General features: G+C 40.1%; 2 protein-coding genes and 1 long non-coding RNA gene across 10 annotated transcripts in view; 2 read left to right on the plus strand and 1 right to left on the minus strand.

Annotated features, from left to right (window-relative positions):
• The window catches only part of MYO6 (myosin VI), a 162,007-nt gene extending 155,688 nt beyond the window's left edge, over positions 1-6,319 (plus strand). For 2 of the 6 annotated variants that reach the window (XM_036024369.1, XM_036024370.1), the window contains 3 exons: positions 1,584-1,610; positions 4,153-4,371; positions 4,891-6,319. In XM_036024369.1, the coding sequence (XP_035880262.1) occupies positions 1,584-1,610; positions 4,153-4,371; positions 4,891-5,090 (446 nt within the window). In that variant the 3' untranslated portion in view covers positions 5,091-6,319. The remainder of the gene's footprint in view (positions 1-1,583; positions 1,611-4,152; positions 4,372-4,890) is intronic. The other 4 variants (XM_036024371.1, XM_036024372.1, XM_036024373.1 and 1 more) reach the window with 3 other exon arrangements.
• Positions 1,617-3,394, plus strand: LOC118500251. The gene is made up of 2 exons (XR_004902806.1): positions 1,617-3,077; positions 3,112-3,394. It is a non-coding gene; the product is annotated as an uncharacterized LOC118500251 (long non-coding RNA).
• Positions 6,320-9,225: 2,906 nt separating the features above from the next.
• IMPG1 (interphotoreceptor matrix proteoglycan 1) overlaps positions 9,226-26,526 on the minus strand; it is a 119,607-nt gene continuing 102,306 nt past the window's right edge. For 2 of the 3 annotated variants that reach the window (XM_036024378.1, XM_036024375.1), the window contains 2 exons: positions 19,010-19,193; positions 17,634-18,680 (listed from right to left, as the gene is read on the minus strand). In XM_036024378.1, coding sequence (XP_035880271.1) covers positions 18,647-18,680; positions 19,010-19,193 — 218 coding nt within the window. In that variant the 3' untranslated portion in view covers positions 17,634-18,646. Of the gene's footprint in view, positions 11,469-17,633; positions 18,681-19,009; positions 19,194-26,526 lie in introns of those variants that run through there. The other variant, XM_036024376.1, reaches the window with a different exon arrangement.

Raw genomic sequence — 26,526 nt, forward strand, 5'->3', positions numbered from 1 at the left:
CATTCTAGAAGTAAGAATAATCTTGTCTATCCTGAAGAGGTTGTGTAATAATGTTATAAATATGTATTTTTCCACATACACATGTATACACAAATACACATACATAAAGATGATGTGTGGAAACGTAAAGCTTAGTGTGAAAAAAAAGAATGTTTCCTGCAACCATTATTTTACAATACTGTGAAAACATGAGTGAGAAATGGTACCGTGGTTTGTTCCAGAGTTTTGCCAAGACTAGGACTGGATTTTTTGACTGAGATCCAAAAAATGAATTCTGTTAACTTGTGCAAATGGAAAGTTCTGTTGTTGACTTGGAAAATAGAGCAGGGTAGACACAACCTGGTGAAAATATGTACTAGCTTTAACATCAGTTGAGAGTAGCTGTAATATATGAGTTGTGAGTTCAGTCTTAAAGGCAATAACTGGAATTTCATTTGTTCAACTTGCTACCTTTAAACTTGGCACAATTTATTGTCTTAATTCTGGTTAACATCAAAGTGACAGCATATTTAATGTCTTTTTATATTTTAAAGGGGTATATTCCCAGCACTTGATAGTATAGTTTGGCAATGCATCTCCCAGGTTGACTTAGAAAGTGAGTTCTCAGTTATATTTTGCCTTCCTCACCTTCCTAGCCAATAGTATCAGTGCTTGATTGAGGTCATTTAAATGGTGGAACTTTAATGTTTCTTAGCTGTTGCAAAAATAGATTGAGTGAGGGGAATACATTACTAAGAAGACAGATCTTAGTGCTACTGATTGCAGAAAGGGTGTCATCAGTTAGAACACACACCTGGAACTAAGAAATGGCAAGTGGAATGCCCTTCCAATCAACATTGATCTTCTCACTGCTGCTGTGTTCCCCCATTTACAGATTTGCCTCCTTTCTGTCCAGTCGGATATTCCTATTACACAGGGCAAAATGTAACTCATGCCCTTTGAAATCTCTGTTATCAGCTTCATGACTTAAAACCCCTTCCTTTAGTTTACTAGTTGTCAGAAGTAATTTTTGATGCAGTGGAAAATTACCCAGTAAAAATTTATAATATTTAGTTGCTTAAAACAATGACTTCGGAGAGCAGTTTTACTTCATAGTTCTTAAAATAAAAATGGCATGTGCTTAAGATTTAGACAATTTGAAAAAATTAAAACACACTAGGTTTATGTGAACATGACAGTGCTTTTTCTCTCATGCATGTAATTTTTTCACGAATTTAGCTTTCTTTTTTCCTATAGAAATTCTACTAATGCCTTGAAGTTACTGTAATGTCCATTATTAATTCATTGTATTGGATTTTTGTTTGGACATTATTATGTCACAAAGTCACAAATGAAATACAGATTTTAAATTTTGATCATCCTTGTAAGTCTGTCAAGCAGAATTTCCTAAAACATAATCAAAATAGTTTTTTTATAAAAAAGTAGCATTTACTTGTAGGTAATTTTGAGAGCATCTACCTGTTGAGTATTTACTTGTTAGTCACCACCTCGGTTGATGGAAGGGTTTTTATAAATTTGAAGAATGCTCACTTAACGGTTTTGGCAATTTTATCATTTCTTCAACATAAAATATTTGTTCACAGATTTTGCACCATTTTTGAACAATTCACGTAAGTCATTGGGTGGTGGTAACTCATGAGCTAACTGGACAATGGGTTAAAATACTTCATTAAGTACTAACTTCTGTTGAACATTGTTTTGCTACAATCTTTAAGTGGAATTATAGTACATTAATGTTGGCTTTTCTGTGCTAGATACTTAATTTGAGATGATGCTTCCATTTGGATTACTCCAAAATAGAATTAATAACAAAATTTAATTAATCTGTTTTATCAAATTACTTCCTTTTTAAAAGTATCTAGCATTTTCAACCATGAATATACACAATTCTTATTGTAGCAAAACTCTCTTTTGATATGCAGCTGATCTTTTAGAATAAAGACTAACTTTAGATGCTGGTTTCAAACACTGTGGTGGTGTAAGCATTTCTGTCCAAGGAGATTTGAGTTTTGTATGATAATACAAATACAGGTTTCATAGGATGTTACTGAATAGGAAGAGGAGATTATTCTGTTATTTCTCTAGTTTCCCATGATGCACCTTTTATGTTAATTTAAAAGATTTAAGTCATCTTAAAACAGTAAATTTCTTCTAGAATCAATTTCAACAGTGATTTGGACATACAGCACGTTCTTGAGTAACTTCATTTCATTCAGTGCTGTTTTGCTGTAACATTGAAGAAATACCATAGGGACCTAACTCCTGTTGATATCAGTTAGCTATGGTGAAGTTGGTTGGTTACATTATGTGTTCTTTCGCTTAAGTCGCTGAACCTATTAATGGCATTGAGTGAGACCTTACTGTAATGCCATTTTTATTTGCCAACTGGTTGGATCTGATTTTTTAAGTACTTTCAGTAATTTATAGGACTATATTTGGAACTTGTTTCACACTTTGAAGATAACATCATTGGATGTGAGAAAACAGTTGTTCATAAGATTAGTTTCAAGTTTTTCATGTCTGTATCTTTGTACTTTTCCAGATGGATATTTGATTCCATGTTTCCCTAACACAGTTTCAGTTCTCACATAAGTAGAAAAAGCTATCAAAAAATTTATGTTGGGTTCCTTAATTTTATGAATATATTAAGTTACAAGAGACTTATTTTTTATGGAAAAATAGGTTAACATAATGGGTGGTGATCAGTATTGTAGTAAGTTTACTATCAGCTGGACATTGAATTATAATTCGAAGTTTAAGATGGAGGGAAAGATTTTATTTTTACGCTTTTAAAATGTCTTAGTTTTAAGTTAATGTATTTTCTGAAAAGTAAGTCATTTTAAATGGAAGCACTGAACTGTAAGTAAGTTTTGAGGGTACAGGAGCAAAAGAATAAGTAAGCTCTATCTGTTAACTGCTGAAGGTGCTGTGGCCTTTGCACTAACAAACCTGGGCCTTTGTTTCACTCTTTCCTAGGCATATGTAGCTTTGCTAACTGCTTTTTGCTTTCTCTGGTTTGCACAGAAATAATGTCAGCCACTGTAAAGCTTTGGCTATTGGTGTAAAAAATAGAATAAGTATTTCCATCTAGGACTTTCATCCTAGAATAAGGATTTTCATCCTTTCGGTATTTGGAAATTCTTACAAAAGCCATATGGCTGTTCTTGGCCTATACATAGTATATAATTTTTACTGACATACTTAGCTTTTCAGTGAGATTCTTAATTGAACTGCAGTAAATGGCTGGTCCACTTTAAAAGTTGTGAGTATAAAGCATATTAAACAGACTTACCCAAAATGTGTTGCTGAAAATGTAAAGTCATTGCTCCAGGGAAGTGTTTATATTTGAGGATAAAACAAAAACCTAATTGAGCAAAGGAAGACACTTTTATATGAAGGCAGTGCCCAGACCTATCAGGAAAGCAAGGGTTTCTTTTTCTGTTGGCAAAGAGAACCCACTATTATATACTTCTCACTTATTTTGGTGGATTTTATTCCAAGAGGAATATGTTTTCAGAATATTTGAGGAAAAGTTCATGCTTACTATTAGAGTTTTTTTTTTGTCTTTGTTGTTGTCTTAAAGTTGTTTAAATGGTATTAGTAAAATATCTATTATCTTAGCCATTTTAAAATTCTAAGATTGGCAAAAGAAAACTTTGGTCTTCCACTTTATTGAGAAACTTGTAATTAAATTGACAAATATCTATAATCTTTCAGATTTGGGAAATTACTATTTGTTTTATCACAAATAGTCCTGTTAAAGTTATTCTTCAGCCTTTGTTTGAACTCTTTAGAAGAAAAATGCAAATCTGGTTAATAATGCTAGTTTACCTTTCTGCCATGGCAGCTCCTGCTGGGGCATGTGCAGGCGAGCACCTGTGTGTGTGCAGGGGAGCACCTGTGTATGTGCAGGCCAGCACCTATGTGTGTGCAGTGCCCAGGGACTTCTTCAGGGAGAGACAGTTGTAAGAAATTACACTGTGAATTGTATTTGTTTACAGGCAATTATTATTTACATTTTGTTTTAAATTTACCAATAGGAACCCCTCTGCTTCCTTTTTAAAAAAATTTTGTGGTACCTTTTAGGATTAAAGGCTGTTTGATTATCCCTTGGGCCGCTGGTGTAACTCTCCTTGTTCTGTGTAATAATAGCTCAGCAGAACCCGGCGGTTCAGCTTCCTGCCAGGCAGCAGCAGATCGAAATGAACCGCCAGCAGCGCTTCTTCCGCATTCCATTCATCCGTCCTGCTGACCAGTACAAAGACCCGCAGAATAAGAAAAAAGGCTGGTGGTATGCCCACTTTGATGGCCCCTGGATTGCCCGGCAAATGGAACTCCATCCTGACAAGCCACCCATCCTTCTTGTGGCTGGTGTGTATGACTCACATGAAAAAAATGTGTAAAGCAAGAAAGGATTATGAACTCTGAATGAAACAGTCTAATATATAATGTAATAATGCATTAAATTTCAGGATTGACGGATGGAGTTTTGCAGTTAAATAACATTTTCAGTTAATTGAGAATGAATTTATTTATAATGTGAACTTGCTTGGGTTGCGTCCTTATAGAGCACATAGAAACTTGTCTGTGCCCTAAGAACCTTTCATTTGGTATTGAATTATACTGGTTGATTTGTAATGGTTTAAGGAAAGGCAGTGTTTTTATTGGCCCTGATACTTTGTTTGATCATCTGTAGTGTTTATATGTTTTGAAAGGGTCCTTGGTGGAAGACAGCTTTGTTTCTGGTGAGTTTATTAAGCAGATTTCAATCTTAGAGGAAGAAAGTAAACTTTTAAAAGTTCACAGAATCTATGAAAATTGATAGGTATTTCAGGAATGCAGTTTATAATAAATGTTTCTGAAAGAGATCTGGTAATTCTCTTTATGCAGGTAAGGATGATATGGAGATGTGTGAGCTGAACCTGGAAGAGACAGGCCTGACTCGAAAGCGTGGTGCTGAGATTTTGCCAAGACAGTTCGAAGAAATTTGGGAGCGCTGTGGAGGCATCCAGTACCTGCAGAATGCAATTGAGAGCAGACAGGCTAGGCCCACATATGCAACGGCCATGCTGCAGAACCTGCTGAAGTAGATGTCACGCGCTGCCCTTGCAGCTAGCTGGCAGCCCTTGCTCTGGTACTAGGTAGGGTGTGTGCCCCAGAGATTTAACCATTCCATGATCATGTTAGAATTACGTACACAAAGTGAACAGATTTTATTAATCATGGCTTTTTGTTGACTTAAGATTAACTGGTAGTGATTTGGGGACCTAAAAATGATTTTCCTGTATCCAGCTCTCTAACTGTTAATCCTCTTATTCTCACACTTGTTACACTTGGACAGATTCTGATGTGTCTAGTTTTTTGCAGACTGCCTTAAGTCTGTTGTAATTGTTCTCTAGGAAAAGAAATTTGAAAACAAAATTCAAACTACTTGAACTTTAAGAATGGCACAGCACAATATAACTGGAATAATGAAACAGCTTAAATTTTCTTAGAAAAATTGAAACACTTCAAATGATCAAGGCACTGATATTTTGATTGGTAAAGCTCTCAACTTTCTTTACTCACTTTTGGCAGAAATTCATGGAAATTTCCATCAAAGGTGGACATTTTTATTCTCCCTCCTTTGCAGTCTATCTTAGTTTGGATAAAGCCATTAGCCTGAAGTTCCGGCATTCTAGAAAGAGCCTTAATGTAACTGATGTACTTGTGATAAAGAAGGAACTCATAGTATTCTGCACAGATTTGTTTTTCTTTTCCATTACATTGTATTGTTTTAAGAACATTTTTCTTATATCCCATGGACAAATAAAGGAAATTCAGATCATGTAATGCTTAAAAGTTTTGAGATAACTTTTGTTTCATTTAGAAAAGGAAATGGGTTTTAGGTGGCACTGTGGCTTAGGTAAACTGAGTTCAAATATACCTTCAACTTTATCTCAATTGTGATTTTTATATCAAAATCTTGTCCAAGTGTTTCATATGGTTTAAGCTAGTGTTCTGTTTTAAAACATCCTTGTTTTTAAAAAATTCCTAGCATCACCTTTGGCCTTTGTGATTTTGATAATTGTAGAGCTGTTTTATAAGCTTTGTAATTCAAAAGCCTTTATACTTAGTAATTGCTTCTTTTGTGTAACTGATAACTTAAAAAAAAGTTTTCCTTGTGTGCTGTTAGTTTGATCAAATGTCAGCAGTTTGTAGCCCAATATTTATGACTCTCAGTTAGGGATTTGGAGACAAAACTACATCAAGGAGTTATGCTGACATAATCCTACAGAGTCTTGTTTGTATTTTAGAATAAAATTAGAAAATAAAATTATTCTCTGTACTCTTTTTTTCCCCTGATTTTAAAAGACACTAACTTTTGAACTGAATGTTCAGTGATTTTTTTTCCTGGAAAGAGTACCTCAGAAATAATTCCCAGCTGATTAGATTAGTGTTTATGTACCACAGACACTGTTTTAAAAATTGATTCTCTCATAATGTGTCTTTGTACAGAAATATTACTATGATACGGTACAACCGATCATTTTCTGTTAAAGACACTTTAAATGGTCCTGTCTGTGCTGCTGAGACTGTGTGAATGAGTCTCTTTTGAAGGCTGTGTCCCTCCATAGACTTCCCTGCTCTTGGGTCATTCGGTCCCTGAGGTTGGTGACAGAAGGTCTGGCTACTGAAATCACTGCCCTCTTTCCTCTCTCCTCATCATTTGCCTTTAATTGGTGCTCTTATTTGTATAACATAGTGAATGATAAACTTGATTTCTTAACTAGTAACAAGGTCCCTGAAGAAAATTTAATAACCAAATATATTTTTAATTACTTGTCCCTTTAGTACTATCTTCAGAAACAGTTTGTGTATCTCCTAGATACGTATAGACACTACATGGAAAACTAATAAACTATAAAATTATTATAATGAGAGGACTTCACATTTTGAAGAATTTGTAAGAAATGTATCACAGCAAAGCACTCCTACAAGTCTTTAATAGTTAGTACAGTTAGAGTTAGTCTTAAGCCATTTTGTTGCTAATTATGTCACACAGCTGTCCTAGAACTTATCTATTTAAAGTAGTCTCCTGAGTTAACCTTGGCTACCAGGAGAATTGTCCTACTTCAGACAGACTTACAATAACCTATATACAGTATAGGCACATACACACAGAAGCGACTTTGCTGGAGAAATTTAGGACCTCAGTCTTTTTAAGCGAAAGAGCAGAAACTGTGTTCTAAAAGATGCGAATGCTGCTGCATTACAGTGTTCACAATGAAAGCCACAGGTGCCAGGCGAGAACCGTAGAAATCAAAAGTCAATTCACATTTCAATCAAGATTTAAAATTAGAAGTTTAAGCCAGTGTACTATATATTAAGAAATAATCTTCTTTTAATACTACTCTTACTCAATTCCAGCTCCTTCCTTAGTGGATACTTTGCAAAGGTAGATATACATAAAATATTAAAAATGAGAACAAAATATTTTCACATTTGACTCAATTATAATATTCCTAATTCCACTAATACATCTGAAATAGGTATGCACTGAAATGCACATGTGTCAAGGAACAGTGAATTTTAGTTGTAAAGTTGAGTAGGCAGCACCTTCTCAAAGAATTGTGTGAGGAAGAAATGATGCATATAGGAGCACAAGCCCACACAAATGACGTTCAATTTTAACTTGAATTCTGCATTCTATAGTGACTTCTGATAGGTCATTCTTTCCAATAACACAGGGAGCCCTTTTGTTTAGCAAGCAACCAATAAGGAGTTGTCTCCAGTGGAAAGTAGAGGGCATTTGCAGAAGCTTATATAGAGAATGGAAATTCATGGGAAAAAACAGCGATGAGGATTTATTGTTTGTAGAGCTCTATTAATTGGATTTTTAAAAGATATTTCATTCACAGGTTATTAACTATGGTTCTCAGGGGATCCAGATGTGTAGAACTTTGGTTTTGTAACTTGAAGTAACTTAAGAGTACTTGGCTCAATAGAATAAATAAATAAATATTTATTTATTTATTTAAAATATTTTATTTATTTATTTTTTAGAGAGGGAAGGGAGGGAGACAGAGAGAGAGAGAGAAACATCAATGTGCGATTGCTGGGGGTTATGGCCTGCAACCCAGGAATGTACCCTGGCTGGGAATCGAACCTGGGACACTTTGGTTCCCAGCCTGCGCTCAATCCACTGAGCTACGCCAGCCAGAGCTGAATAAATATTTATTGAATGAATCAGTTAGTTAATATAATGTCAGTAGTAGACTTTTGTCTTTTTACCGAAGAGGTAACAGATCCAGGGAGGTCAACTAATTTAGTTCTAGACCATAAAAGAGACCTGGGTGCCACTGCTCCAGTCATGCAGAGAAGGGAGGAAACTTTCTGAGCAGCCCCCTGAGGTTTTACAAAGGGTTGCTCCTTGGTCCTTCCACGTCCGCAGGGGGTGACAGGCTTTCTCTGTCATTACCAGCAATAGGTACTGAGAGTTTTTGTTTGTCACAGAAGATAAACTAACAAGGGAGAAGAGGACAGGCATATCTAAAAATGAGAAGAAGGACAAGTTGAGGGAACAGTGGTAAGAAGAAAAGAGCAGTGGTGGAGGAGCAAGAGGAGGGGTGTGCCTCTGAAGACCACACCCCCAGGCCAGAAAACACTGATAACATTTTAAATGACAGAGCACTCCTAGATCTTTGCCAGATTTTAGAATGCACTGTATATAAGAACAGAAGCTATGGTTATTAAACCTTGGATTGAGATAGACCTGGTATATACATTCCTAGCATATAGAAATGATATTCTGTGTGTCAGCCTTGTGGAGGGATTGAGTGGAGATGCTCTCAGAGCAGGAGCCTACCTGTGTGGGACCAGATCTTTGAATGTAAGTAAGTTCAGTCAAATCAGTGCGTGCTCCCTTCCCCATCACTGACCTGATACGTGAAGGAAGTTGTCATACTTTTAGTTGTTATCCTTTTTGATAAGCTTTTCAAGAGATAATAGGAAAAATACACATCAATAAGAGAATCTTTAATCCTGATTTGTACCTGTGCAGAATCTCACTGTCAAACCTCAAATACATTTATTAATTGGCCATTTTCATTTTGCTTTTGAAAATTCATCTAATTCCAACTGTTACCTCTTTTTCCCTCATATCCTTAAAAATGTATATCTGATACTTTCCTAAAATACTGATGTACTAGAAATAAAAATAATAAATGTAGAACTTCCTCTTACCTCTTCGGCTTTTAATACAGTTCCAGGGAGTTATGCACTGTAAAAAGCTGTGAATGCTGCACGTGTTGCCCGTGTCTCAGATGGCGTAAGTTCAAGAGGTCTGTCTGGGCTTCTGAAGCTTCACACAGTCACTGGAGGTGGAAACCCTGTGCTCAGCAACTGTAGGAAGGGGCAAGGGACCCAAATAACTGAGCCCACACTCCGCTGGGTTTTTCACCCAGGAAACAAGCAGGTATGTGAGTCTCAACTACTCATTTGCCTGGATTAGAGAAAAACGAAACCCTGACTCCCTTTCCCCAGGCCTCTACCTGTGAGGTGACACAGGATGTAAAATCTGGGGACCCAAAGAAGAGTCCTTCAAATACAGCTTAGGCTGCTTTATACCTCTTGTCTGGAGCCTACCATGATCCAGGTGGGTCTTCTGAGAGTGCGGAGAGACTCGGACCGTCTAACCTCAGCAGCTCTTCTCTGGCTGGTTTGAAAAGACCAGTCTAAAAAGTGGGTGATGCAAAGGGTGAGAGGCAGTTGCTCCCCCACAGGAAATGGAGGGTTCACCTGTTTCTCTTTCCCCATCAGAAACGACCTTCTCTGCAGTAGCTAGAACACAGCTGATTTGTAGAGAGTGGGGGGGGCACTTTTGGGAGATGAGAGTATTAGATTTTCATTTTCTCTTTTGATACAGTTTTTTTTTTTTTCATGAGCCTTTGGTCAACTCACCATGCAGTGTTCTGACAAGCACATTTTCCTCTGGAAGTTCCAGGGGCGTGGAAGTAGGTACCTCTCTTGCTGTCATTCTTTGCTTTGAGGTACTTCTTTGTCACCACAACTTGAAGTCCTTGTCAGATATCATAGCTCCTCACTTTTGGGGAGGGTTGGGGTGGGCATAGGGATGAAGTTTTGGCATTTGTGAGACCGATGTGAGGAGTTTCCAGGGATTTGTAGCCAGGGGCAAATACCATGTCCCTAAAGATTGTCTCTATTATTGGGAAACATTTTGTTGTGTTTTTATTTTTAAAGTTTACAGCTAAAATGTTGCTGTCAACATGTAATATTTTGCTGTCTTTCAGCAGCATTAAAATCATGCTTAAAATCATCATAATCCATAAAGCAAATCCAGGGAACATTTACTAAAACACAGACCCACTTTATTATAAATCAGTGAATATATGGTGCTCATATTTTATTGAAATTAAGATTTTATAACAAGTATTTTGATAGTGGAATATTTGAAAAAGATACAGAGGAATTCACTTTTCATTAAGTAGCACATTAAAAACTGGCTGAACTGGATTACCTTGATGCCAATCCACCTGAGCACTCACTGGGGTCAGCGCGGTGGAGTGAATGGGTTATAGGAAGGCATAGTTCATCTGTGGGGGGAGCAGGAATTGCCTGTGTCACAAAGTCCAGCCTTATCCCCCAAGCCACCAGTATAGTGTGTTCCTTTAAGTAGCTTTATGCAGTAACAAGAAAAGATTTTCTATGTTGTGTATATCTGAAGCCCAGTACCTTTTTCTTTAAAAAGTCAGAAATAATTGGCATCAAAACAATCTACCACATAAGCAGTAATTTTTTATGAAACTGATATGCCTAAGACCTGAAATTGTGTGTGTGTGTGTGTGTGTGTGTGTTACACACATAGTGCGGAGCATATGTACCCTCACTGGTGTTTACATACTGTCCACATCCATGCATTTAGAAACTGGCATCTCCTTGCACATGTGGTCAACTTTTAAGGACATTCTAATATGTGAAGAGATTTGCTTCCTGATACATTGCTCACCCCCTCAGAAAACCCCAACATGTTGCACTTGTAAATGATCTATGATTATTTATGATTATTATTTTAAGGGCACCTGGAAGCAAACCTGGTTTACTATTACCTTTACTCTGAGCCAGGAGTAGCTGCAAGGTTTCACTGATTTTGTTTTAGGTTTTGATAAATAAGCATCTGTTTCTTCAGAATGTGTCTTTCATCATGCAGGATTCTCTGTTTGAAACCCAGTTGTGTGCTGGTTCTCAGTGTTGACTGTGTGCCTGGCTTCTGAGCACCTGATGCCCACCTGAATTTGCAGAATTTTGACAGAGTGGGTACAGTTTTCCTTGAGAAAGCAATCCATCTCTCTTGAAATAGATTAAATGATAATATGTACATTTTCAGCTTTTAACTTCCTTCCCCAATCTTGATAGTTAACTTCTTCATATCTTACAGTTAGTAATGCAGAATTTATTTTCCTGGTTACCTGGAAGAGAAGATAATTTTAAGAACTTAGGAAATGCCATCCAAGGTCAAATCAATGATTCATTCCAAAATTACCTTTGCTGATGGATGAGAAAATATGCTTACCATTTAGGATACCTTTTTTGAAAGGTTGAAGATGCACACCCCACACATTCCTAATTTTTTAACCTCCTAGAAATATATTCCATCTCTTCTTAAACCTGTTGAGATTCTCAGGCCGGCCCATCCATTTCTTGGAACAAGGGTGGCAAATAGTTGGTGGATGAAAGCCGCCGTGTCCCCTCCTTGCAGCCACAGCAGACATTATTATTGCATGTTGCTGCTTCATTTGAATTGTGGTTCTTCATTCTGCCTGGCACTTCAGGACCTCGTGGGTGTTCGCTTCATCCTGGCCACTTTGTTAATGCCAGACTCTGTGTCCTCCTGTCATTTTATGGCCTGAGTCTGAACTTTCTCTGGCTTTCTGACTCTCTTCGCCCCAGGAAGTCCGAGCGGCTCTCACTGTTCCCGGGGTGCACCTGGGACACGTGACCTTCGCATGAGTGTTTGCTGTGGCTGCCTCGGCGTCTTCCTGATTGTACACTGACTGTAATAACTTGTTTCAAGTGCAAGCTTTGACCTGTTTCCGTCTGACAGGGTAGATTTCTGGTAGCAGGGACACCGGCTGATATTTACTAATTTTTACCATCAAAGACTAGGTGTAAGTTTTGAAAGTAGGTAATTTCAGGCCAAAATTACCTAAGATATTTTTCCAAAATCATTTTGAAAAAGCTCGGTGTAGGCTGTATTTTACCTGCTTATAGGTAAGTTATTTCCCTTTTGTAAAATAATTTTTTAGCAAAAAAGTTGATGAGTAATTTAAAAATGGTATGTAGGCTACTGGAAGGGACACTTATCTGAAGATGAACTTTTAGGAATTTTTGAAGTTAATTGTTCACAAGTTATTTCTACATACTTTTCTACATACGTTTGCTTTAACTGATTATGTGACATCAAAAGAAGATATTTTATAAGAAAAAGCATAAGATGATTCAGTTCCAGGAAATAAATTTTCTTTATGAAAATTTCAACCATGTTGAAGTTCATTGATATTTTTATAAGAAACAGTTATGAATATTATAAAACACTTGGATTGTTTATTCTATTTTTTGTTTTGTCTACACATTTCACTTAATGCCAGCCTTCTCTACCCTTCTTGCACCAGAAAGTACCTTTTTCCCCCTTAGCACACTAAATGAAAAATCCTGGCAAATAAAGGAAAAGTGCTTTTACTTATCTCTATTTAAAATAAGAGACAGGCCCAGAAATGTTTCAAATGCCCTTGAAGATTCAGTGATTAAAATCAATATTTAAAACTACAAGTTTACCCTGTTATTTTGCCGATGTTTAAACCTTTTGACACTAGTTCTGTGCGCTTGACTTGGGAAGTGATCTGATAACCTTGCAAAGCAAAAACGTGATGCTCTTTTCTGGGCTTATGAATACTAACAGCAACTACAACTCCCTACTCTTTTAGCTTTAAAATTATTGTGATAAGTAAGGACAGATAGCATATTTTTCCAGTGCCTTTGTTAGAGATGGAGGAAGTATGCTTCCTGCATCCCCTGGGGTTTCACCTGCCAGTTGGCTTACTGTTTCTTAGGCAGTAGTCTCAGAAGGATTGAACAAAGCTTATGTGAAAGATGAATGATAAATTCATCTTGCAAAAGGGAGTTATTTTTAAGTCAAGTTTTGAGTTGTGGTTACTGAAAAACAACTCTAATAACATTCATACAATTTTAAAAATTATTCTAAAATTTGATATATATTATTCCAAACTTTTCTGTATTCATGTTACATAATTACTGATGACCATAACATCAGGCAAAGGGAGGAGGTGGGCATCACTATAGGAAGGAGGGAAAATCTTATCTTGGCCCCAGGGCTTGATGGGAAGAAGGCAGAAGAGAGGTATAGTTTTAGAAGGTTGAGTAACAAGTTCCTTGTTCCTCCTACTACCAGTTAAGGCAGCATTTTTGGTCCAGCTTGTCCTGGTTGAGTGATTTGGAGGCTTCAAGACTACCAGGGGACAGGCAGATGCTGGGGTCAGAGCTAAGAGATCACAGGTGAGGAGAATATGGGAGAGAAACTTTCCAAAGGCCTTGGTGAGACAAGGAGAGCCCTCCGCCCCCAGTGCATAGACAGTGGGAAGGGGAGGAGAACTTTGAGCCTGACCAAATATTTCAAGAAAACTGAGTTGTCCAAAGAGATTGCTTAAACTGTTAATCAGATGAAGTTTGAAAAACTGGGTTGGAGTGTACTTAACTCCCCTGCCCCCGCCTTGGCTCCCCTCCTCTAATCCAGTGTGAAAGCACTGCACACAGAGTGAGGAACAGCTGCAAGAGCAGACACGAGCGCCCCCACCCATCTCGTGTCTGACATGCAGTGTGTGAATAAGCCTGTGATCGCACCGTAGTAAAAAGAACGAGTACGTTCATGTCATCAAAAGCTCTTCCCGTGTGTCACGGTGCACCATCATAAATAATGCCACAAAGAACACATTAGGCCTATTAAAGGACAAAGTGAACGTGTTTAGATCTGAACAGAAGTCATAAATAATTTACTTTCTTTGATCTGGGTTTGCATTTTCTGTGTATGTATGATGCCAGTTGTGATTAGTAAAAGTCATTAAGCCAAAAATGGGACCTTTGAATGTGAACATTTTATTACTAGGGGAATTTTGCCAAGTAAGTTCCTAGTGCAACTGGATTTGTGTATGGGACACCAAAATCGAGGGAAATGAAAAGTAAAAGTGTATGGGGTATATTCATGAATACTGAATGGAGAAGAAGAATGGGAGGAAACATAAAGGTGAAAGTATAGCAAACACCAGTGACTGGATGGTAGATTGACAAAGAATGGAGCCAATGGAAAATGCTCCTTGGGTGTCAATGGACTCATCTCAGTGAGGCCTTGCCCTCAGTATAATTCCCCTATTTATTTCTTCACTGTCAGGCAGAGTAACAGAAATGCAGGCAATTCACAATTCTTTAGAGAACGCTGCTTCCAGAGTTGAAGTGTTAGTGTTCTTACTTGGTTTGCTTCAAAGTTGAGGTTTAAGCACCAAATAGGGAATCTCGGTTTCTCTCTCAGGGCTCCCTTTTGTTGAATAATTATCAAGCAGCTCCAATAACGCCAGTAGCTAAGACTTTACACTGAGGAGCATCTCATTTATTCCTTACCTAAACTCATGAATTTATTCCTATTATCCCCATTATGTAGATGAGAAATTTGAGGCTCAAAGAGGGGAAAATGTTGCTCAAGTTCACTAGTTAGGGGTAGCTCTGGAATTTGAACTTGGGAGTAACTTTAAAACCTGTAATCTTAATCAATCTGTGAGGAATAGGAATAGCTGACGGGAGGTGAGCAGGTGGTGGGGATCCAGCAGGGACTCTCGGCGCCTCTGTGCTTGGGTCCCTTCTGCACTGACAGTCCCCCTGAAGCCACTCATGCGTGGTGGGGCTGGTCCTCATGGTAAGGATTTCCATCCCCCGCTAAAGGAAATTGAGTATCTTTCCCTTCTTCCTTCCTCTCTCCCTTGATTTCTTTCTTCCTTCTTATCCACTACCCAGCATCTGACATAGTGACTAGCACATGGGTGCTCAAACGTGTTTGTCAAATTGAGGTGGTGTAAGGAGCATCTTATTCCTGTGTGTCTGAATACTGGAAGTTCATAGTAACTGTCCCCCAGGGGCAGGAACCGGTCGGGGAGCAGAGCCCCACAACCTCCACGAGAGCGGTCCACTTCCATATCGGCTGGACAACCTAGCATTACAGTGGTATTTCTTCAGGAAGAGGCATACTTAAAACTACAAACTGTACAGATACCTGAAACAGCAAATAGGGTTCATTAAAAGAAAAAGGGCATATATAACCTCATAAAAGCCACATGCAACCCCCTTCTCCTTGCTCATCTTACCAGGGCCTTGCTCACCCACCCTTTCTTCCAACCCCACCACCCCACCCTTGCTTTTAAATTACACAGGTGAGACAAACATATTCTCATAATTTAAAAATTTGGACCCCCTTTTCACTCTTCCAGTTTACTGAAATCACAGCTGAGTGATTCTTTCCATGTATTTGCTATGCTTTTAGTTACATGTTTTCTTGAACCATGTAGTGTTTGATGGTTTGTTATCGACAAAATAGTGATGCCACATGGTTGAACTTGATATAATTACAAATACATAACTTTGTTATTGTTACATAAACAGGATCTGTTATCCTGCAATTCACTTTTTTCATTTAATGTCGTTTTTTCCCTTGGACAGCTCCAGGAGAGTTGGGTTACTGCTTTTAGCTACTGTGTTCCATAAGGACTAGCACACTGCAGGATGGACAGTTGAACTGTACCCTGGTAGGGGGGCTGCACAGTTGTTTCACCTTTCAAAGCAATGATGATGTGAGCATTTTTGTACACATATTTTAGTCTACAGGCGCAACTATTTTTGTAGGAATAATTGCCTAGTAGATTATGAGTCAAAATAAAATTTTTATAGATAGTAAATATTTCTTCAAAAAAGTTTTTCCAGTGTTTACACACCTATCAACAATGCTTGATAGAACTAGTTTTCCCTGATGTTACCACACTGGGTATTACTGACCTTTTTTTGCCAAACTGATGAGTAATAAATTGTATTGCCATATCATAGTGAGATTGAGCATCTTTTCCTGTTTCATTGGCCATTTGGATTTCTTCTTTGAATTGCACCTATGTATTTCTTTGCTCATTTTTAGTACTAAGATATTTGTCTTATTGATGCATAGAAACTCATTGTTATGGATGTTCATCCTTTAAGTGTTATTATTTTTTTACTCCTTGCCTCCTTAAGGTGGACACAGCCTTTTCTTGATGAAACATACCCGGCAAAATTAATAAAGATATGTTTATTAATTTTAGAGAGACAGGAAGAAAGAGAAAGAAACATCAGTGTGACAGAGAAACATTGATTTGTTACCTCCCGTACCTGCCCTGACCGGGGATCGAAGCTGCAGCCCAGGCGTGTGCTCTCACTGGGAGCCAGACCCGCGCCCCTAGGCCCGCGGGACAGTGCTCCTGCCGACTGCGCCACCCGGCCGGGCTGGTGTTCACCCTTCACGATGTAAGATAGGTAGTTAGTATTTTTCTCTCACCTTGTTGTTTATACATCAATTTTTTAGGGTGTTGTGTCCTCTATGGAATTCTTTTTCATGTTTTCTGGGATTGGTGTCTTCATTAGGGAAGGCTTTTTTGGCACTACAGAAATACCCTTTAAAGATATTTTTCCTTATACTTTCATTGTTTTGATTTGAGGTTTGAATCTTTGATATAGAATTGATTTAGATGTAGAAAGAAACAGATTTTGATTTTTTCTAAATGGAAGGCCAGTTTCACTTTAACCATTATTGACCAGGCCATACTTCCCTTATGGATTTGAAGTGCTTGTTAAAATAAATTCCCTAATATGTAAGAGTCTACTTAGGGCTTGTATTTGTTCTGTTAATGTGTTGTCACTCTCTGTGTCCACCTTAATGTCCTAAATACTATTTTATGTACTGTATCTGACAGATCAACCTCCCCATTATTGTACTTTCAGATTTTCTCCTGTACATTTTGATTTCTAGAGGAGCTTTAGAGCCAGAATGTCAAACTCCACCAAGAATCCTGTTGGGATTTTAATTGGGATCAACTTGGAGAACACTGACAGCATCATCATAACCTGCACTTGCCTGAAGGGATGCTCTGTGCTCTGTGTTCTTTGTACAGATGCTTTATAAACATAATTTCATACATTCCTTGGGGTGACACAGCAGGTGGGTTTTATTACACTCATTATCCAATGAGGGAATTGAGGTTTAGAGAAGTAATTTACCCAAAGTCACTGGATTAGTAAATTGCCAAGTCAAATTTTTTTTATCCTCATCCGAGGGCATGCTTATTGATTTTAGAGAGAGGGGAATAGAGAGGGAGAGGGAGAGAAACACCGATCAGTTGCCTTATACACACTCCACCGGGGGGACCAAACCCACAACCCAGGCACGTATCCCGACTGGGAATGGAACCCGCGGCCTTTCAGTTTACTGCATGATGCTCCAGCCAACTGAGACATACCAGCCAGGGCTAAGCCAAACTTCTAATTGCACTTTGACTCTACAATATTGCTTTTTAACAACTATTGCATAGTTGTCTTTTGAAGTGTGAATACTTTAAATGAACCAGGTATGTTTCATCAAGAAAAAGGCTGAATTTCTTGTTTCTTACTGACTGAGTATGGAAGAAGGTTGCCACAAGTCCTGGGTGGGAAATCAGGGACCATGGTCACTGGAATGAATACGAGAACAATACTCCAGGACAGTCTAATAAAGATGCAGGTCTGAGGTGATGGGTACTGAGGAAGTGTTGGTGTGATTGGAAGCTCATGATGGGGAAAGGCAGGACAGGCTCACGCAGACATCTCTCGAGGGCAGAGTCCACAGTGTGGACCTTCTCTGGGTGTCACAGGACGTGGAGAAGAATTAGAAATACTTGTGTTTTCTGTTCATAAGGCAACCTACATCCTACAGTCCGACTCATGAATAGAAGGCCAATTATATCACAACTTTTTCTTCTTGCAAAGAGCTTCTGTTAACCTTTCTGTCAGAAAGGAAGGATTGATTAAACATATCGTAGCACATCTATAGCATGGACTACCATGTAATCATCACAAATGATGCTACAGAAAGTATTTAGTGATGTACGTAAAAAGACTGACTACAAAACAAGAAGCCAGGCTGATTCCATTTTGCTTTAGAAAATTCTATATAAACATTTTACATAAACATGTCCACCAAAAGATAATAGCAGATAAGGTGACTTTTATCTTTTTTCTCATAATTTTCTATATTTTTCCAATTTTCTTGTGAAAACTATTGTGTCTGCAAGTAGGGAAAAAGCCCAGTGTCTCACACACATGAACTGATAGAGGTAGTGACCCAGGTGGTATTCTCCCTTCAAGCTGACGCAGCTTCTTTTTTCTTTCCTTATTGGTCTTCATGAAATGTGGAAAGGCTTAAAGCAGTGGTCTCCAAGCATGGCTTTTGCACCAGTGGTATCAGCCTTCCCAGTGCCTACCCAGCCCTCTGAGTCAGGAACAGGGCCCGGCAGAGCCTGGCATGTATGCCTTAGCAAGTCCTCCTCCAGGAGATGCTGGCACCACTGACGTTTGAGAACCACAGCTTTTTTTTTAACTTATTTTTTTCAAAAAGATTTTATTTTTATTTTTTAAAGAGAAAAGGGAGGGAGAAAGAGAGAGAGAGAGAACCATCAATGTGCAGTTGCTGGGCGTCATGGCCTACAACCCAGGCATGTGCCCTGGCTGGGAATCGAACCTGCGATACTTTGGTTCAAAGCCCGCACTCAATCCACTGAGTTACACCAGCCAGGGTTTAGAACCACAGCTTTAAAGGACCATATGAATGGGATAGGTTTCTCAGAATTACGAATGACACATACTTGGGTCTCTAAAGTGAGTGTGCTTGACCCACCTGCACGGAGCTCCCTCTGCCTGGGCAGCCTCACACTGTTCTCCTGGGGCACAGAGGCCCTGTTCCTGCTGGTGGTCCAGGTGCCCTGGTCTGCAGCGACACTCTGCTTCCTCAGTCCACTCATTCTTCACACACTGGGCAAACTCGCCACAGGCCAGGAATTTGCAGGCATCTGCTTGATCAGCTGTAAGAGACGGGGCAGATGCTAATGAATATGTGGAGCTTTGAGCAGTGGAACTGGAAGATGTCAAAGGCAAGAGGCCAGCTCTATTTGCTGTCGCCCCATTTTGAAGTGGGCTGTGCAGCAGTGGTAACAGACTGGAGTGAAGAGAGAACTTCGTGTCTGTGTCTTTGACAGATGAGTTTATAGGCACAGGTGATAACATGTTTAGCTTGAAATATAATCACACACGAACTTCGTTGTGCACCAGCATTGCCTAGAAGCCTTGTTAATGCATGGATTCCTGGCCCTATCCCTAGAGTTTTTGATGCAGGAAGTTTGGGATGGGGACTGAGAATCTATGTTTCTAAGGAGGCTCCAAGCGATGCCTATGCCGATGCCTCTGCTCCGGAGAGCACATCTTGATAACCCCTGCATTCAAGAACTGGTGTTTTGTTTGTTGGTTAATCTGCAAGGTAAGTATTTTCTACAGAGATGAGCTGTAAACATATATACTTAAGATCCGCTGTACCTTATAAAATAGTAGTCATTTATGTGGACAATTTTGAGAACTCAGGATAATTTTCAAACCAAAAAAGTATCTTTCCCTTAGTCTCTTACGATAATCCCTAAGGCCCTAATGTTGGAGATTCTTTTTTTGGAATAATTTTTTTTCCTCTGAAAATTCAAATAGACCTCTAGTCTGGGTGGTGTTTTGCTTTTTTTTTTTTTTTTTGGTCACTAATTTTTCTTTTTCACTCTATCCTTAATTCTGTAGGATTGTCTCAAATTCTTTGTAAAGTGGATTATAACTCAAGAGAATCTCAGTATATTTAGTTCTGGGAGGTTGGTGGCTTCTGCCAGCCTTTCTCTGTCTCTGAAGCTGAGCACACTCAGCCTCAGGCACACAGCCTGAGTGCCCCTGCTGATGGCAGAGCCAGAGTAGGATGGGTCCCTGAGACCATTGTTCTGTCTATTCTGGGGGGGTTTCCTGTTGGATCACATCAGCCATTTGTCATAAACACGCATTATGTACAAGCAAGGCAACCGTGTATGCAGTTGTTCTTCCAAGAAGCCTGTGGGGAGGTACAGAATACAGCAGTACAAGAAGCTCAGTACCTTGTCTAGCGCAACAGCCCTCAATAAGAGTTCTAAATACAGGTTAGAGAAGAGACCACCATGGGGGAGAGGGTTTGAACTGAGTCAAGTGGGCTGCATTTGTGTATGCAAAGACTACAGAAAGTGTTTAAACTGGACCCAGAGGTGAGAAAGCAACAGTCAGGAGACGGTGGAGCCCGGGGAAGCCCTGTTTGGAAGGAGCAGAGACCATGGATGGAAGGAAGGGAACTGAGACTGGAGAAGAAGTCAGAGCCAGACTCAGGTCCTGACCGCTGTGCCAAGGAATTTGGAACTTCCAAGCAGGAGGGTGCCTCAGCGGATTTCTGGGCATAGGAGGGGTACGACCAGTACTGTGCTTTAGAAGATACATAAACAGAACTTAGAAATGTCAAAATTAGGATAATTTCAGTGATCATCTGGTCCAGTATTTCCCAAGTGGGAACATTAGCAGAACTCCAATTCAGCAGGGATTAGTAAGTATTTTTATACTACAGAGATGTTTAGTAGCTGAATAAGGATTTTAATCTCCCTCTCCAACTGCCAACCTCCAACCTTGGCCCCTTTCTCTTTTTGCTTTTAAACTTCTTAGGGTCATTTAATAGACTAATGTCTATTGTGAATCTTCAGTTGAAGGAGGTAGCTGCTTTGCCAAATTTACTGACCACAGAAGCTCTGTAATAGGTCTTGCGGGGACATCTTGTGGGGGGAGAATTTCAAGGAGCCTCTATGTTCACTGCCTCAGCCCAGCACCTCCTTGTAGTGGAAGAAGCAGGAGCAGGAGGTGTGTGAGACCAGCCCAAGCTGAAGGCAAGAGCTGTTGCTGGAAAACAGATTTTGGGTTTTTCCAGCAGGGTAGACCTGTTAGAAGTGGTGTGAAGTTGTATTTCTCTGCACATCAAGGGTACTTTATAGACAACAAGGCCTGGCTAATGTGAACTGGTTTTCCCTGCCTCACAGCTCCTAAAGCTAGCCATGTTATGGCATCCTCGTTGCTGTTTGGGACCCTGATAACCCAGGTGATTCAGGCTCCAGTTCCCTCTGCAGTGGAGATAGGTACAGGGTCTGGCACAAATGATGCCCCTATTTTATTACAAAATCTTCTGTTACAAAAGCGTAAGCATGTAATTCTCTAACGTAGCAATATCACACTCAAGCACACCATGTAACATTTTAGGTGAAATGTTCAAATTAAAACTCTAAATGATTACACCCATATTATTATTACCCTGCCAACCACACTCAAGCAGGCGTTACTTCTGCCGCAGCCAGCATTGACAGGGAGAGCCTCCCAGATGCACGGGACCTGCCATACTGATGACCAGTTGGAGATGTGCGATAATCAAATGAGTTTCCCCTAAAAAAGGTTGCTGTTTCACCATAATTTCTTTCAGTCCATCCAGGCATGGTCTACTTACCAGTAAAGCTGAACAAAACACAGTAAAGGTTGGAGAAATGACTTTATCCAAATCTGGGGACCCTGAGTCAGGTGTAGTTTATCAATTATTTGTTTTTCCTATTTTATTTACTGAAGACTTGTCTACAGACAAGAAGTCAGAGACTTAGAACCACTGAGCTAGTTTTCTTTTGCCTGGTACCTTTCCTGGAACTCAGGGAAGATTTGTTTATTCAACAAATATCAATTTGTCCTTTCAAAATCTTCAACAAACTAGTTGATTTAGATTTTTTATCCATACACAAGATTTTAAATTTTAGATAAAATTTTCCAGCTAGAAGGTGTTTCAGAGACCTTCTTGAGTAATTTGCTCACTTCGCAGATAAGGAAGCTGAAACTCGGTGGAGCGCCACCAGGATCAGCCTGTGTGCGCTCAGCTCCTCTCCCCCTGCCACCCCGCCTGCTGCGGGCCGTGCGAGGAGTTGCAGGGAAGCAAAGAACCCCCAGGGGGAGCTCCTGGACCATAGCCTATAAAGGTAATTGCAGTTCATTAGAATCGTAACAGAAGAGACCCTGTTTACAACGATTTGCTTCACAAATCACCTTAAAAGATACTTTTCTTAGGCATGTTGATGACCTTTGTGCTTACATATCATTCTTTGAATAATACCTATAATTTAGGGCTTTAGGCAAAGACTGAGTCCTGGGTGTGGGCTGATGCCCAGGCGGAAGCACTGTGTAAGAGCAGAGAGTGGCTTTGTAGCCAGTGAACGTTTAACCAGTAGAAATTTCTTAAGGAAGCTTTCCTGACGTTATCATTTTCTTTCTTTGCATCCCTGAAAACGTCTCTCCTTGGAATGATGGACACCTTCATGTGTAGGCCACACGACCACTTGCCTCTGCCTGAACACATCCGCAGGAATTTGCACAAAACACATTGGGCTGAACTTCCCACTCTTTGCTTTTGATTTGAAAAAAATCTTTGAATAATATCACTAATGTAAACTTTATGTAGCAACAACCTAAAATGCGCTGTTCTGAACATGGTCTGTATCTTGGAAAGTGGAAAGATGAGACGTAAAGCAACAGTCAGTTACAAAGAGAACAATTGGATGCCATTTTCTAGAAAAATATTTTCAAGTTATAATCAAGTTGTATGTGGATTCGAGGAGGTGCAGTCCTCATGACTGGTGTATAGCCTAGTCTGTAATTGCCCTAGCCTCCTGGATTTGCTTAAATCTCCTTTCAATAGATTTTTGGGGGGGCACTATGGAAAGGTTTCTCTGTGGGCCTGTACCACATCCACCAAACACCTCATATAGTTAGGGGCAGGCATGCTCTGGGCTTACTGTAATTGCTTGCTGACAAAATCACATAATTTTTTCCCCTTAACCCATTGGAATAGCTCTTCTATAGACTAAGTTCAACAATCTCTCTGTAGAGGCAGCCCAGGGCATTTGGCCTGGGAGAGTCCAGTGGTGTCAGTAGCTGCTCATTTGCAAGTGGTGGGGAAGGGCCAGGTCCATCCTGCAGCCTCTGGCTTAGTCTTTAGCTTCCCTTGTGGATTCTGGCCGTAATCACAGCATCAGTGTCATTCCTTTTCAGGCCTTGTCCCTGGTGTGGCCCAGGGATCATGATCCTGAACCTTCACCAGAAGCACAGTGACTACTATTTATACATTAGTGTCCCCTTTTCTGAAGGAAATATGTTCTAAGACCCCCAGTGGATACCTGAAACCATGGGTAGTCCTGAACTTTACATATATTATGTTTTTTCCTATACATACCTATGATAAAGTATAATTTATAAATTAGTCACAGGAAGAGATAACAATAGTAACTAATGATAAAATGGAATAATTACAACAATATACTTTAATACAAGTTTGTGAATGTGGCCTCTAATAACCAATATGGTAATCAAGACAGCAACGACATGGCTGAAGGGCGGGGGCACGTGCAGTGTGGACACAGGGGACGAAGGGATGATTCACATCCTGGGACAACCTGAGGTGTCATCACTCAGGAAGGTGCAAATTTAAAACAGGCATTGTTTATTTCTGAAATTTTCCACTTAATATTTGCAGACCACAGTTGACTACGGGTAACTGAAACCACAGGAAGAGAAACCGTGGGTAAAGGGGACTACTGTGTAAACAGGGAGTTCACACTTATTGAAGGTCATTTTGGGTTTGGTACTGTGCTTGACACTTTAAACAAGTCTTTGCTAATATTCACCAAGTAGATATTACTACCCTCATTTTCATAGGTGAGAAAGTTAAAGCCCATTGTAGCTAGTAAGTGTAACTGTTTACAATGTTTGGCTTTTGACATCATTCTTGTAGCTTCAAATATGAAGTTTCCAGGACACAATTCAGGGTTCCAAGGGGCTAAAAGGGGATGAGGGACAATGAGAGGGAGGCCTGGACACTGCCCGCATCTCTCCTCTCATCGGTTACGCACCAGACTTGCACGCTCGCCTTTGAAACAAAGGCTCTCCCAATGAAACAAAGGCTCAAAACTGTTGTCTGCCACCACTCCTTCAGGAGGCAGAATGTTCCTTGTAGAAAGTGGCTCCACATTTGTTTCTGTTCAAATGTGACATCAGTAAACATGGCCTGAAGTAAACACTCCCCTAAGTGAGCTTGGGGATTGGAAGGAAGTATTTGTATCATACTGAGATTTCCAATGTGAGCACATTTTCTGTAGCAGTTTCTCCCTTGGATTTGCTTATATAGTGTCTTCTGTATGCATTTCACAAGTCCTTAAAAGTAGTCCCAATCGGCTGACTGAGGAAGGATGTGTGTATGTCTCTTAGCTGTCCATAATATGATCAGAAACACATTAAAATGATGTCCCCTGCCTGCATTTTACAGTTAAAGTTTAAAAGAGTATGGCAATGGTCATCCAGAAGTTCATAAACTCAGGGCAGTCATGGGTCCCTGATGGTGTAGGACTGTCTTTTTCCAGTCTCCTGTTCCTGGTCCCAAGTGCACTCAAGCTGTCAGGCCTGCAAATAAGGCTTCTGGGGCTCCGAAGCCTGCATTTACCAACTCTGCTTTTTTAGATCCTCCCCCTCTCTTGCCCTTCATCCTCGAGGCTGTGTATTGATTGCTTTTCTGCCCTTTTATCATTCTTTCTCATTTCTTTGTCATTCTTTATCCTTTCATCATCTCCTACACAACACTTAAGTGTCGGGCCAGGGAGTGAAGCACCTCCCTTGACCAGCCCCGATCTAGTGCAGGTTTCAGCCTGCTTTCCTGCCACCCAGGCTTCCCTTGCACTGACCAGGGCTGTGGGCCCTCTGGGTCTTTGTGGAATGATGGATTTCATTTCAAGGTAATGGAACCTAGTGTGCACTAGATGGCGCTCAATAGCAAAAAAAGTAGGAATAGAGCAATTCAGGGGATAAAATTTTAAGAGCCTGTCTGGATCTCCGTCTGCTTAAAAACCACTGTGCGGTGCGCTTTGGTGAAGGGAAGCGAGATCTGGAAAGAATTCTCGCGGTGGCGGAGCAGCTCCAGGGGACAGCTGTCAGAACCATTACAACTTGCGTGTCTGTGGGGGAGATCAGGGCTGGTTGGTTGGGGAGAGTGTTGGAAATTCCTGGATCATTTTTCCCATTTCAAAAAGGCAGAGCTAAGTCTCTGGAGTTCCCAGGCAGACTGACCCGCTGTCCCTGGTGCTCAGGGAGACCAAACATCGTGCCAGGATGGAGCGAACACGTTTCCCGCGAGTCAACTCCGGGACAATATTGGCCACTCGCTTCTGCCCACTGTTGGGGACGGCTGGGGTGTGGCCTCGCCATCCCCTCCCGCACTTCACAACCACGGCTTGTCGGTTGCAGTTTTGCTGGTGGAGGGTAGGGGTGGAGTCATTCCTTCACTTGGGGGATCAGGGAACGGGACGCCCAGCCTTAGCCCACCATGCTTTTAGGCGCCCACCAGCATGTTTTAAGTACTTTAAAATCAGAAGAAAAAACTATTATAACCCAAACTAGATTATATTTGTCTCTATACCAACGCAGTCATAAAATAAAATTTTAAACATTTTAATTAATTTATTCATGAAGGCAAAAGGGCCTGGAGCCCCGGAGATCCTAAGGCAGCCTTGGTCAGTTCCCTCCTCAAGGCATCGATACCACTTCAATATAGTGCCTGGTGCTTAGCTTAGCAGTTTGAATAAATATTGCCCTCTCCTGGGATTTCATGTGAGTTGTAATGCAGGGACCTCATGTTCCCCAGAGGCTCAATGGCCTCATTTTCCCAAACCCTGAGAACGTTCTGGGATTTGGCTGCAGCCTCAAGGGGAGTCAACCACTCATCCCTGCCGTCAACACTGAAACCTCCAGGACAGTGCCCTGGGCTGGAGGGCTGCTTTCCAGCAATTGGAGGTGGACTTGGGAATGTAGGTTAGCATCTTTAGGTCTCGTTTTCCCTTGTAACAAGGGGCATTTCAACCAGGTGATCACTGACATCCCTCCAGTTCAAACATAAATCTCCCACTCCAGGTGTTGCACCAGAACAAGGAGTGCAAGGGTGTTAGCTGGACTGGCTGGCGTGTACCTCTGAACTGTTGATGCAATGCAGTGATTAACATAACTTTTTAAAAAATCTACATTTAAGTTAGTTTCATTGTTTTATGCTATTTTATCATTGGCCAAATGTTTTGCATGTTGCTTATTGCCGAAGGGTAGGATTAGAGGGGAATAATTATTCAGTGATAAACAGCACACAGCATGGCACCATGATAAGAGATTAATGCACATTTTCGGAGTTGAAAAACTTATTAATGGGAGTTCTTTCTAGTTTAAAATGGCATGCGATGTCTGCAACATTGGGTTTCA

The sequence above is a fragment of the Phyllostomus discolor genome, chromosome 4 (genome assembly GCF_004126475.2).
Source record: "Phyllostomus discolor isolate MPI-MPIP mPhyDis1 chromosome 4, mPhyDis1.pri.v3, whole genome shotgun sequence".
NCBI classification, from domain to species: Eukaryota; Metazoa; Chordata; class Mammalia; order Chiroptera; family Phyllostomidae; genus Phyllostomus; species Phyllostomus discolor.